Source organism: Eptatretus burgeri, chromosome 18 (assembly GCF_056783735.1).
Source record: "Eptatretus burgeri isolate ZD-2024b chromosome 18, Ebu_testis_v1, whole genome shotgun sequence".
In the NCBI taxonomy this organism is placed as follows: Eukaryota; Metazoa; Chordata; class Myxini; order Myxiniformes; family Myxinidae; genus Eptatretus; species Eptatretus burgeri.
Genome location: NC_140978.1, coordinates 5,873,987 through 5,888,228, shown reverse-complemented (window position 1 = coordinate 5,888,228; position 14,242 = coordinate 5,873,987). Strand labels below are relative to the sequence as shown.

Genomic DNA, 14,242 nt, shown 5'->3' with positions numbered 1-14,242 from the left:
TTTAGCCAGCATATGCCGGCGTATGAAAAATTTGTCTAAAACGCTGGCACACGTCGAATACGTTATGGGTAAGTTTTGTATACGTTAAGAGCACGCTGAAGCACGCTGGCATACGTCATAGTACGCCGAGCTCGTCGACAAATTTTAAGCATGCTCAAAATTTGTCGACATATGCCAGCATATGACTCACACGTTCCGCATACGGTGGCCATATGTTGTAGGCACGTTATGCGATCGTTGACACAAGTCGACACACGATACTAGTAAGTTACTCATAAGTCGAAACACGTCGAGGTAATGTTTAGCATACCCGAAACTTATTTCTAACCTATGAGTAACGTGTTGTAGGCTCGTTACGCGATTGTTGACACAAGTCGACACACGATACTAGTAAGTTACTCATAAGTCGAAACACGTCGAGGTAATGTTTAGCGTCAGTGTTCCAGACTCCATGGTTTTTTTTTCTTCAGCATGACGGCGATGTTGACACTTCGATTTCTAGTGCGGTTATAATATAATATAACTAATAGGCTGCCGCTCAACGATTTAAATCATAACCGCACTAGAAATCGAAGTGTCAACATCACCATCATACCAAAGAAAAAAAATAATAATAAAACTACCATGGAGTCTGGAACACTGACGGGCTCCTCCTGTGTGAACCACATTTTTATATACCAATTCCCCTAAACGCTGCCAATACACCATTATACGGTAGCTGTAAGTTAGTAACATGTTCAGTAAGTTCTGTGGTCGTCCGGAAGACGTCAAATACATCAACATATGTCAATATGTGTTGGAGATACGTTACACATAGGTTCAAAGCACGTTACTCATAGGTTAGAAATAAGTTTCGGGTACGCTAAACATTACCTCGACGTGTTTCGACTTATGAGTAACTTACAAGTAACGTGTGTCGACGTGTGTCAACGATCGCGCAACTTGCCTACAACTTATGGCCAGCATATGCAGAACGTGTGCATCATACGCTGGCATACGTCGAAACATTTTCAACATACTGAAAATTTGTCGACGTACTCGGCGTACTACGACGTATGCCAGCGTGCTTCAGCGTGCCCTTAACGTATACAAAACTTACCCATAACGTATTTGACGTGTGTCAGCGTATTCGGCAAATTTTTCAAACGTCGGCATACGCTGGCTAAAATGTCAAGGTGTGGCAGTGGCTTGACACTTCAATGTCTGGTGCGGTTATGATTTGAATCGTCAAGCCGCAGCCTTTTAATAGGCTACGCCACGTGATCGTCGGCGATACGCTGCTGCGCTATGCATAAGTTAGACTATCGTTGGGGATAGGTTGTGAATGCCGACAACACGCTCAGCATTCGTTGATATAAGTTATCTATATGTTATCGAAACGTTCTGTGTACGTTACTAATACGTTATGCATACGTCCAACTCGTTTTCCAAAACTGGAAAAAAAACAATAGTTCAGCGTACGCCAGCGTTTTACATACATTTTGATACCTTGCCATACGCTGGCTAAAACATCAAGGTGTGACAGGGCCTTAAGGTTGGGGGGAGGGGAGGGGAGAGAGAGCGGGGCGGAGGGGAGAGAGAGCGGGGCGGAGGGGAGAGAGAGCGGGGCGGAGGGGAGAGAGAGCGGGGCGGAGGGGAGAGAGAGCGGGGCGGAGGGGAGAGAGAGCGGGGCGGAGGGGCGAGAGAGAGCGGGGCGGAGGGGCGAGAGAGAGCGGGGCGGAGGGGCGAGAGAGAGCGGGGCGGAGGGGCGAGAGAGAGAGCGGGCGGAGGGGCGAGAGAGAGCGGGGCGGAGGGGCGAGAGAGAGCGGGGCGGAGGGGCGAGAGAGAGCGGGGCGGAGGGGCGAGAGAGAGCGGGGCGGAGGGGGAGAGAGAGCGGGGCGGAGGGGAGAGAGAGCGGGGCGGAGGGGAGAGAGAGCGGGGCGGAGGGGAGAGAGAGCGGGGCGGAGGGGAGAGAGAGCGGGGCGGAGGGGAGAGAGAGCGGGGCGGAGGGGAGAGAGAGCGGGGCGGAGGGGAGAGAGAGCGGGGCGGAGGGGAGAGATAGCGGGGCGGAGGGGAGAGATAGCGGGGCGGAGGGGAGAGAGCGGGGCGGAGGGGAGAGAGAGCGGGGCGGAGGGGAGAGAGAGCGGGGCGGAGGGGAGAGAGAGAGCGGGCGGGGGGCGAGAGAGAGCGGGGCGGAGGGGCGAGAGAGAGCGGGGCGGAGGGGCGAGAGAGAGCGGGGCGGAGGGGCGAGAGAGAGCGGGGCGGAGGGGCGAGAGAGAGCGGGGCGGAGGGGCGAGAGAGAGCGGGGCGGAGGGGCGAGAGAGAGCGGGGCGGAGGGGCGAGAGAGAGCGGGGCGGAGGGGCGAGAGAGAGCGGGGCGGAGGGGCGAGAGAGAGCGGGGCGGAGGGGCGAGAGAGAGCGGGGCGGAGGGGCGAGAGAGAGCGGGGCGGAGGGGCGAGAGAGAGCGGGGCGGAGGGGCGAGAGAGAGCGGGGCGGAGGGGCGAGAGAGAGCGGGGCGGAGGGGCGAGAGAGAGCGGGGCGGAGGGGCGAGAGAGAGCGGGGCGGAGGGGCGAGAGAGAGCGGGGCGGAGGGGAGAGAGAGAGCGGGGCGGAGGGGCGAGAGAGAGCGGGGCGGAGGGGAGAGAGAGCGGGCGGAGGGGAGAGAGAGCGGGGCGGAGGGGAGAGAGAGAGCGGGCGGAGGGGAGAGAGAGCGGGGCGGAGGGGAGAGAGAGCGGGGCGGAGGGGAGGGAGAGCGGGGCGGAGGGGAGGGAGAGCGGGCGGAGGGGAGGGAGAGCGGGCGGAGGGGAGGGAGAGCGGGGCGGAGGGGAGGGAGAGCGGGGCGGAGGGGAGGGAGAGCGGGGCGGAGGGGAGGGAGAGCGGGGCGGAGGGGAGGGAGAGCGGGGCGGAGGGGAGGGAGAGCGGGGCGGAGGGGAGGGAGAGCGGGGCGGAGGGGAGGGAGAGCGGGGCGGAGGGGAGGGAGAGCGGGCGGAGGGGAGGGAGAGCGGGGCGGAGGGGAGGGAGAGCGGGGCGGAGGGGAGAGAGAGCGGGACGGAGGGGAGGGAGAGCGGGCGGAGGGGAGGGAGAGCGGGCGGAGGGGAGGGAGAGCGGGGCGGAGGGGAGGGAGAGCGGGGCGGAGGGGAGGGAGAGCGGGCGGAGGGGAGGGAGAGCGGGGCGGAGGGGAGGGAGAGCGGGGCGGAGGGGAGGGAGAGCGGGGCGGAGGGGAGGGAGAGCGGGGCGGAGGGGAGGGAGAGCGGGCGGAGGGGAGGGAGAGCGGGGCGGAGGGGAGGGAGAGCGGGGCGGAGGGGAGGGAGAGCGGGGCGGAGGGGAGGGAGAGCGGGGCGGAGGGGAGAGAGAGCGGGACGGAGGGGAGTGAGAGCGGGACGGAGGGGAGAGAGAGCGGGACGGAGGGGAGAGAGAGCGGGACCTGGAGGGGAGAGAGAGCGGGACCTGAGGGGAGAGAGAGCGGGACCTGAGGGGAGAGAGAGCGGGACCTGAGGGGAGAGAGAGCGGGACCGGAGGGGAGAGAGAGCGGGACGGAGGGGAGAGAGAGCGGGACGGAGGGGAGAGAGAGCGGGACCTGAGGGGAGAGAGAGCGGGACCGGAGGGGAGAGAGAGCGGGACGGAGGGGAGAGAGAGCGGGACCTGAGGGGAGAGAGAGCGGGACGGAGGGGAGAGAGAGCGGGACCGGAGGGGAGGGAGAGCGGACGGAGGGGAGGGAGAGCGGGGCGGAGGGGAGGGAGAGCGGGGCGGAGGGGAGGGAGAGCGGGGCGGAGGGGAGGGAGAGCGGGGCGGAGGGGAGGGAGAGCGGGCGGAGGGGAGGGAGAGCGGGGCGGAGGGGAGGGAGAGCGGGGCGGAGGGGAGGGAGAGCGGGGCGGAGGGGAGGGAGAGCGGGCGGAGGGGAGGGAGAGCGGGGCGGAGGGGAGGGAGAGCGGGGCGGAGGGGAGGGAGAGCGGGGCGGAGGGGAGGGAGAGCGGGGCGGAGGGGAGGGAGAGCGGGGCGGAGGGGAGGGAGAGCGGGGCGGAGGGGAGGGAGAGCGGGGCGGAGGGGAGGGAGAGAGCGGGGCGGAGGGGAGGGAGAGCGGGCGGAGGGGAGGGAGAGCGGGGCGGAGGGGAGGGAGAGCGGGGCGGAGGGGAGGGAGAGCGGGGCGGAGGGGAGGGAGAGCGGGGCGGAGGGGGAGGGAGAGCGGGGCGGAGGGGAGGGAGAGCGGGGCGGAGGGGAGGGAGAGCGGGGCGGAGGGGAGGGAGAGCGGGGCGGAGGGGAGGGAGAGCGGGGCGGAGGGGAGGGAGAGCGGGGCGGAGGGGAGGGAGAGCGGGGCGGAGGGGAGGGAGAGCGGGGCGGAGGGGAGGGAGAGCGGGGCGGAGGGGAGGGAGAGCGGGGCGGAGGGGAGGGAGAGCGGGGCGGAGGGGAGGGAGAGCGGGGCGGAGGGGAGGGAGAGCGGGGCGGAGGGGAGGGAGAGCGGGCGGAGGGGAGGGAGAGCGGGGCGGAGGGGAGGGAGAGCGGGGCGGAGGGGAGGGAGAGCGGGGCGGAGGGGAGAGAGAGCGGGGCGGAGGGGAGAGAGAGCGGGCGGAGGGGAGAGAGCGGGGCGGAGGGGAGAGAGAGCGGGGCGGAGGGGAGAGAGAGAGCGGGCGGAGGGGAGAGAGAGAGCGGGCGGAGGGGAGAGAGAGCGGGGCGGAGGGGAGGGAGAGCGGGGCGGAGGGGAGGGAGAGCGGGGCGGAGGGGAGGGAGAGCGGGGCGGAGGGGAGGGAGAGCGGGGCGGAGGGGAGGGAGAGCGGGGCGGAGGGGAGGGAGAGCGGGGCGGAGGGGAGGGAGAGCGGGGCGGAGGGGAGGGAGAGCGGGGCGGAGGGGAGGGAGAGCGGGGCGGAGGGGAGGGAGAGCGGGGCGGAGGGGAGGGAGAGCGGGCGGAGGGGAGGGAGAGCGGGGCGGAGGGGAGGGAGAGCGGGGCGGAGGGGAGGGAGAGCGGGGCGGAGGGGAGAGAGAGCGGGGCGGAGGGGAGAGAGAGCGGGGCGGAGGGGAGAGAGAGCGGGGCGGAGGGGAGAGAGAGCGGGGCGGAGGGGAGAGAGAGCGGGCGGAGGGGAGGGAGAGCGGGGCGGAGGGGAGGGAGAGCGGGGCGGAGGGGAGGGAGAGCGGGCGGAGGGGAGGGAGAGCGGGCGGAGGGGAGGGAGAGCGGGGCGGAGGGGAGGGAGAGCGGGGCGGAGGGGAGGGAGAGCGGGGCGGAGGGGAGGGAGAGCGGGGCGGAGGGGAGGGAGAGCGGGGCGGAGGGGAGGGAGAGCGGGCGGAGGGGAGGGAGAGAGCGGGGCGGAGGGGAGGGAGAGCGGGGCGGAGGGGAGGGAGAGCGGGGCGGAGGGGAGGGAGAGCGGGGCGGAGGAGGGAGAGAGCGGGGCGGAGGGGAGGGAGAGCGGGGCGGAGGGGAGGGAGAGCGGGGCGGAGGGGAGGGAGAGCGGGGCGGAGGGGAGGGAGAGCGGGGCGGAGGGGAGGGAGAGCGGGCGGAGGGGAGGGAGAGCGGGGCGGAGGGGAGGAGAGCGGGCGGAGGGGAGGGAGAGCGGGCGGAGGGGAGGGAGAGCGGGGCGGAGGGGAGGGAGAGCGGGGCGGAGGGGAGAGAGAGCGGCGGAGGGGAGAGAGAGCGGGGCGGAGGGGAGAGAGAGCGGGGCGGAGGGGAGAGAGAGCGGGGCGGAGGGGAGAGAGAGCGGGGCGGAGGGGAGAGAGAGCGGGGCGGAGGGGAGAGAGAGCGGGCGGAGGGGAGGGAGAGCGGGGCGGAGGGGAGGGAGAGCGGGCGGAGGGGAGGGAGAGCGGGCGGAGGGGAGGGAGAGCGGGGCGGAGGGGAGGGAGAGCGGGGCGGAGGGGAGGGAGAGCGGGCGGAGGGGAGGGAGAGCGGGGCGGAGGGGAGGGAGAGCGGGGCGGAGGGGAGGGAGAGCGGGCGGAGGGGAGGGAGAGCGGGGCGGAGGGGAGGGAGAGCGGGGCGGAGGGGAGGGAGAGCGGGGCGGAGGGGAGGGAGAGCGGGCGGAGGGGAGAGAGAGCGGGGCGGAGGGGGAGAGAGAGCGGGCGGAGGGGAGAGAGAGCGGGGCGGAGGGGAGAGAGAGCGGGGCGGAGGGGAGAGAGAGCGGGGCGGAGGGGAGAGAGAGCGGGGCGGAGGGGAGAGAGCGGGGCGGAGGGGAGAGAGAGCGGGCGGAGGGGAGAGAGAGCGGGCGGAGGGGAGAGAGAGCGGGGCGGAGGGGAGAGAGAGCGGGGCGGAGGGGAGAGAGAGCGGGGCGGAGGGGAGAGAGAGCGGGGCGGAGGGGAGAGAGAGCGGGGCGGAGGGAGAGAGAGCGGGGCGGAGGGAGAGAGAGGGGGGCGGAGGGGAGAGAGAGCGGGGCGGAGGGGAGAGAGAGCGGGGCGGAGGGGAGAGAGAGCGGGGCGGAGGGAGAGAGAGCGGGGCGGAGGGAGAGAGAGCGGGGCGGAGGGGAGAGAGAGCGGGGCGGAGGGGAGAGAGAGCGGGGCGGAGGGGAGAGAGAGCGGGGCGGAGGGGAGAGAGAGCGGGGCGGAGGGGAGAGAGAGCGGGGCGGAGGGGAGAGAGAGCGGGGCGGAGGGGAGAGAGAGCGGGCGGAGGGGAGAGAGAGCGGGCGGAGGGGAGAGAGAGCGGGGCGGAGGGGAGAGAGAGCGGGGCGGAGGGGGAGAGAGAGCGGGGCGGAGGGGAGAGAGAGCGGCGGAGGGGAGAGAGAGCGGGCGGAGGGGAGAGAGAGAGCGGGCGGAGGGGAGAGAGAGCGGGGCGGAGGGGAGAGAGAGCGGGGCGGAGGGAAGAGAGAGCGGGCGGAGGGGAGAGAGAGCGGGCGGAGGGGGAGAGAGCGGGGCGGAGGGGAGAGAGAGCGGGACGGAGGGGAGAGAGAGCGGGACGGAGGGGAGAGAGAGCGGGACGGAGGGGAGAGAGAGCGGGACGGAGGGGAGAGAGAGCGGGACGGAGGGGAGAGAGAGCGGGACGGAGGGGAGAGAGAGCGGGACGGAGGGGAGAGAGAGCGGGACGGAGGGGAGAGAGAGCGGGACGGAGGGGAGAGAGAGCGGGACGGAGGGGAGAGAGAGCGGGACGGAGGGGAGAGAGAGCGGGACGGAGGGGAGAGAGAGTGGGACGGAGGGGAGAGAGGGCGCGAGGGAGGGGAGAGAGAGCGGGACGGAGGGGAGAGAGAGGGGGAGGGAGGGGAGAGAGGAGGGGACGGAGGGGAGAGAGAGCGGGACGGAGGGGAGAGAGAGCGGGACGGAGGGGAGAGAGAGCGGGACGGAGGGGAGAGAGAGCGGGACGGAGGGGAGAGAGAGCGGGACGGAGGGGAGAGAGAGCGGGACGGAGGGGAGAGAGAGCGGGACGGAGGGGAGAGAGAGTGGGACGGAGTGGATGTTTTACCTCACTGTGACCTTGACCTTTCACCGATTTTGACCAAAATCTAATCAGCGCGAGCCACCACGCTCCTGAATCACGTGGTGTAACTTGACATTGGTAGCTTCTTCCGTTCTCGAGTTATCATTTTTTGTATGTTTGACCTCACTGTGACCTTGACCTTTGACCGATTTTGACCAAAATCTAATCAGCACGAGCCATCACCCTCGTGAATCACGTGGTGTAATTTGACATTGGGAGTTTCTTCCATTCTCGAGTTATCGTGCCAACAAACAAACAAACACACAAACAAACAAACAAACACACAAACAAGCAGTCAGAGACTGGTACTTATGAAATCGTCAACTTGACCTCTGACCTTGTCTAATAAAAGCTGTCTCAAGAGAAGGTAGCGACACAAACCAGAAGTTTCTACGATGATTCTGTACCAAATCATCAAAAATCGTAACGTCGAACGAAGCAAAAATCTCCATTTCTCCACGCAATTATTTTATATTATTTTATCAAAGTCACAAAACCGTAATATTCGGCCATCCACCAACAATCTTTACATAATCTGACGGCTTAGTGAGTCAGGAATGCGACGATAACCTTTCTTGGGATAAAAAAAGACTTTTGAACACCATCTTTATCGAAAACACCATCAACGCGCACACGGAAAACCTTTACGTGATCAACGATGCCTCTACTCGAGCACGCTGCACCACGTGACGAGCCATGACGCGGCGAGTGAAATATTTTTTATACAATCTTAAAACGCCTCCAAAACATCTGATTTTTACCAGAATTTCGACAACTAAGTGTTAAGCGTCCTAAGCGATCGCAAAAACCGAACACAAAATTAAAATCAAAGTTAAAACGAACACGTATCGTCGAGCAAAGCAAAAATCTCCATTTCTCCATGCAATTATTCAATATTATTTTATCAAAGTCATAAAACCGTAATATTCGGCCATCCACCAACAATCTTTACATAATCCGACGGTTCAGCGAGTCAGGCATGCGACGATAACCTTTATTGGGATAAAAAATGACTTTAAACACCATCTTTATCGAAAACACCGTCAGCGCGCACACGCAAAGCCATACGTGACTCAACGACGCGTCTGCTCGAACGCACTGCATCATGGGACGACCCGTGACGCGTCGAGTGAAATATTTTTTATTCAATCTTAAAACGTCTCCAAAACATACGATTTTCACCAGAATTTCGACAACCGAGTTTTAAGCGTCCGAAGCGATCGCAAAAAACCGAAAATAAAAATTAAAATTGAAGTTAAAACGAACTCGTAACGTCGAGCGAAGCAAAAATACTCCATTTCTCCACATTAATTTACGGAATTATGTTTGACCTCACTGTGACCTTGACCTTTGACCGATTTTGACCAAAATCTAATCAGCGCAAGCCATCACCCTCCTGAATCACGTGGTGTAATTTGACTTTGGTAGCTTCTTCCGTTCTCGAGTTATCGTGCCTACAAACAAACAAACACACAAACAAGCAGTCATAGACTGGTACTTACGAAATCGTCAACTTGACCTCTGACCTTGTCTAATAAAAGCTGTCTCTGGAGAAGGTAGCGACCCAAACCAGAAGTTTCTACGATGATTCTGTACCAAACCATCAAAAATCGAATGCTTTGGATGTTTGACCTCACTGTGACCTTGACCTTTGACCAATTTTGACCAAAATCTAATGAGTACTAGCCATCACTCTCCTGAATCACGTGGTATAATTTGACATTGGTAGCTTCTACCGTTCGAGTTATCTGTCCCAAACCATCAAAAATCGAATATTTGACCTCACTGTGACCTTGACATTGAACCGATTTTGACCAAAATGTAATCAGCATGAGCCATCACCCTCCTGAATCACGTGGTGTAATTTGACATTGGTAGCTCCTTCCGTTCTCGAGTTATCGTGCCTACAAACAAACACACACAAACAAACACACAAACAAGCAGTCATAGACTGGTACTTACGAAATCGTCAACTTGACCTCTGACCTTGTCTAATAAAAGCTCTCTCGAGAAGGTAGCGACGCAAACCAGAAGTTTCTACGATGATTCTATACCAAACCATCATAAATCGAATGTTTGACCTCACTGTGACCTTGACCTTTGACCGATTTTGACCAAAATATAATCAGCGCAAGACATCACACTCCTGAATCACGTGGTGTAATTTGACATTGGTAGCTTCTTCCATTCTCGAGTTATCTGTACCAAACCATCAAAAATCGAATATTTGACCTCACTGTGACCTTGCCCTTTGACCGATTTTGACCAAAATCTAATCAGCGCTAGCCATCACCCTCCTGAATCACGTGGTGTAACTTGACATTAGTAGCTTCTTCCCTTCTCGAGTTATCGTGCCTACAAACAAACAAACACACAAACAAACAAACATAAACGGAAGTCATCAATATACTTACGAAATCTTTAGATTTCGTAGATTTCGTAGGGAACAAGCAGTCATAGACTGGTACTTACGAAATCGTCAACTTGACCTCTGACCTTGTTAAATAAAAGCTGTCTCTCGAGAAAGTAGCGACGCAAACCAGAAGTTTCAAGATGATTCTGTACCAAACCATCAAAAATCGAATGTTTTGGATGTTTGACCTCACTGTGACCTTGACCTTTGACCGATTTTGACCAAAATCTAATCAGCACTAGCCATCACCCTCCTGAATCACTTGGTGTAATTTGACATTGGCCGCTCCTTCCGTTCTCGAGTTATCGTGCCTACAAACAAACAAACAAACAAGCAGTCATAGACTGGTACTTACGAAATCGTCAACTTGGCCTCTGACCTTGTCTAATAAAAGCTGTCTCTCGAGAAGGTAGCGTTGCAAACCAGAAGTTTCTACGATGATTCTGTATCAAACCATCAAAAATCGTAAAGTCGACCAAAGCAAAAATCTCCATTTCTCCACGCAATTATATTATACCTTAACGTAAATCAACGACGCGTCTGCTCGAGCGCACTGCATCATGGGACGACCCGTGACGCGTCGAGTGAAATATTTTTTATACAATCTTAAAACGTCTCCAAAACATCCGATTTTTACCAGAATTTCGACAACCGAGTTTTAAGCGTCCTAAGCGATCGCAAAAACCGAAGACAAAATTAAAATCGAAGTTAAAACGAACTCGTAACGTCGAGCGAAGCAAAAATACTCCATTTCTCCACAAGAATTTACGGAATTATGTTTGACCTCACTGTGACCTTGACCTTTGACCGATTTTGACCAAAATCTAATCAGCACTAGCCATCACCGTCCTGAATCACGTGGTGTAATTTGACATTGGTAGCTTCTTCCGTTCTCGAGTTATCGTGCATACAAACAAACAAACAAGCAGTCATAGACTGGTACTTACGAAATCGTCAACTTGACCTCTGACCTTGTCTAATAAAAGCTGTCTCTGGAGAAGGTTGCGACGCAAACCAGAAGTTTCTACGATGATTCTGTACCAAACTATCAAAAATCGAATGTTTTGGATGTTTGACCTCACTGTGACCTTGACCTTTGACCGATTTTGACCAAAATCTAATCAGCACTAGCCATCACTCTCCTGAATCACGTGGTATAATTTGACATTGGTAGCTTCTTCCGTTCTCGAGTTATCTGTCCCAAACCATCAAAAATCGAATATTTGACCTCACTGTGACCTTGCCCTTTGACCGATTTTGACCAAAATCTAATCAGCACTAGCCATCACTCTCCTGAATCACGTGGTATAATTTGACATTGGTAGCTTCTTCCGTTCTCGAGTTATCTGTCCCAAACCATCAAAAATCGAATATTTGACCTCACTGTGACCTTGACCTTGGACCGATTTTGACCAAAATCTAATCAGCACTAGCCATCACCCTCCTGAATCATGTGGTGTAATTTGACATTGGTAGCTTCTTCCGTTCTCGAGTTATCGTGCATACAAACAAACAAACAGAAACGGAAGGCATCAATATACTTACGAAATCTAAAGATTTCGTAAGTTACAAACAAGCAGTCATAGACTGGTACTTACGAAATCGTCAACTTGACCTCTGACCTTGTCTAAGAAAAGCTGTCGCGAGAGAAGGTGGCGACGCAAACCAGAAATTTCTACGATGATTCTGTACCAAACCATCAAAAATCGAATGTTTTGGATGTTTGACCTCACTGTGATCTTGACCTTTGACCGATTTTGACCAAATTCTAATCAGTGCTAGCCATCACCCTCCTGAATCACATGGTGTAATTTGACATTGGTAGCTTCTTCCGTTCTCGAGTTATCATTTTTTGAATGTTTGATCTAACTGTGACCTTGACCTTTGACCGATTTTGACCAAAATCTAATCAACACTAGCCATCATCCTCCTGAATCACGTGGTGTAATTTGACATTGGTAGCTTCTGCCGTTCTCGAGTTATCGTGCCTACAAACAAACAAACAAACACACAAACAAACAAACAAACAAACACACAAACAAACACACAAACAAACAAACAGAAACGGAAGTCATCAATATACTTACGAAATCTTTGGATTTCGTACGTAACAAGTTTTGCAGAGCTGGACTTGGTTGACAGCATGCTGACAAATTGTGGCAAGAGGATGAAGATATTGAAAACAAGAGGCCAAAAACAACATCCCAAAGTAAGTAAAAAGAAGAAGAGATGACCCCCAAAGGTGCATCGAGAGAGGACATAAAGCGGCTCAATGCTGACTTCCAATGGCAAGCCAAGAAAGACAAAAATAAATATTTCTGAGACGCAAAGAGACAGAAAGTGACAACAGAGCAGGAAAAACAAGATCTTTTTTTTTTTAAAGATCAGAGAGATCAGAGAAAAGTTTCGGTCTCGGATTCGGGTCCTTAAGCGTAGAACAGGAAAAGATCTGTCAAAAGAAACAAAGGTGAAAGAAAGGTGGAAGGACTATACCGACACTCTATACAAACACAATACAATTTGAGGGCAATATTTGAAGAACGAGAATATGAGAACAACCAATAGTGATAGAATGTGAGGTACGTAAAGCCCTGAAAGAGTTGGCAAATGGAAAAGCACGAGATGCCATAAAATTCAAATAGAACTCTTCAAGGTAGTTGGGGAGGAAGCAATCAAAATTTTAACAGCTGTCTGTACATACATCCAGAAATAGACATGTTGGAGCACCTGATGTGTCTGATAAGAAGCCTATACATGAAACAAGAATCTGCAGTCAGAACAGAGTACGGAGAAAGAATGGTTTGGAATTGGAAAAGAGGTTGGAGATGGGGACATTCTCTCACCTGACTTATTAAATCTTTATAGTGAGTACATCATGAGGAAATCAAGCTTAGATGACAGAGGCTGGAGTTAGGATTTCAGGAAGATGCATCAAACAACATAAGGTATGCTGATGATACTACTCTGTTTGCAGAAAGTAAAGAGGACTTGATGAAACGGCTGTAGACAGTGAAGAAGGAAAGTGAAAAAAAAATCTGGTGTTTATTTAAATATTGTCTTATCAACTGAGAAGATAGACTTGTTCATATTGGGAGACAACCCCATGAAAGTCGAGGAAAGTTTCATCTTCTTGTGCTCAAAGATTCAAGTGAGTGTAAAATGTGGAGTTTAGTATTGAGGATGAATTTCTCAGACGGTTAGCGTTGGGGAGAACAGCACTGTCAAGATTGACAAAGATCTGGAAAGACACAGATATGTCAAACCAAACCAAGAGGTAGCCGTGAATGCTCTGGTATTTCCAGTTGCAATGTATGGGTGCAAGTCATTGACAGTAAAGAGGAAAGAAAGGAAGAAGAATGAAAGTTTTGAAAATTGTTGGAGATGAATGTTAAAAAGTCTATGGACTTCAAGAAAAAACAAATCACTGCTTGAGGAAATTAGACCATCATTTAAATTAGAAGCCCTGATGCGAAAAAAGAAACTGTCAGACGTTGGACACCGTGCGTGCAGAAAACACAAGTCTGGAGAAGTCAACCACACTGGGTATGGCTGAGGGAAAAAGAGAAGAGGCAGACCTTGTATGAGCTGGATGGATGGGGGTAAAGGCTGCAACAAAGCTGTCTCTGCCAGAGCTTGAGGGAGCAATGAGGATCGGGATGTTTGGAGAAATCCGATCATGAACGTCACCAGAAGTTGGACATGACTTGATGGAACTCAATAAGTGGATAAATGTATTCTGTTTGCAAACAAACCAAAAGCAAAGTTTTTTATCACCCCAAACAAGGCATAAAGCCATTCCAGGTAAGGGGCTAAGGGAAGGAGATAAAGATAAGGATAAAGCAAAACAAAATAAAAGAAACATCCAAGACATTCATGGGAGGAGGAAAAAAATATCAAGAAAACATTCAAGACACAGGGAGTAGCATAAGTCAGGTGAAATGCAATGGAACCTCAAATATGTAAGGATTTGACACATTCCTCTTCAAGCTGGGTAGATCGTAGGATAATGGGAAGCACGTTACAGGTAGTGAATTCCAAAGCGAGACAGCACGAGGGATAAAACTATCTGCATAGCCTTTAGTTCTGCACTTTGGGCCAGCTATAGTGCATGGGTGTGCAGAGATGCCAAACCAAGTCTTGCGTCCAATCGTTCGTACGGGAGGAACCAAGTTAGGAAGTCCAGCAGAACATTTACCATGAAAATATCTGTAGAACTGAGTGATAAATACTAAAGTTCTCTTGGAATTATATATTCATGAAGTTCCAGATGATATTCTACAATATTTATGCCCAAATAGTCCTCTGTCAAGAGAAAATTAGTTTTGCAATACACCAATGCAGCATAAAATATTGCCAATTATCCAAGTGGCACCTTGACATGCAGCTGTGAACGGTAATGGCATGTCCTCCCTCCCATCTTTGGACTTGCTACTCAGTGGTAAAGTTGGACATTTGTGTGAGCTCCAGTAAG

The 14,242-nt window shown here is 55.8% G+C and overlaps 1 protein-coding gene across 6 annotated transcripts in view; it reads right to left on the bottom strand.

The window, feature by feature from the left end:
* Positions 1-14,242, bottom strand: part of ZSWIM8 (zinc finger SWIM-type containing 8) — a 273,025-nt gene that overhangs the window by 119,533 nt on the left and 139,250 nt on the right. Inside the window, exon 1 of one of the 6 annotated variants that reach the window (XM_085863638.1) lies at positions 13,347-13,507. The exons of the other annotated variants lie outside the window; for them this stretch is intronic. Coding sequence (XP_085719764.1) covers positions 13,347-13,449 — 103 coding nt within the window. The 5' untranslated portion in view covers positions 13,450-13,507. Of the gene's footprint in view, positions 1-13,346; positions 13,508-14,242 lie in introns of those variants that run through there. 6 annotated transcript variants of the gene reach the window in all.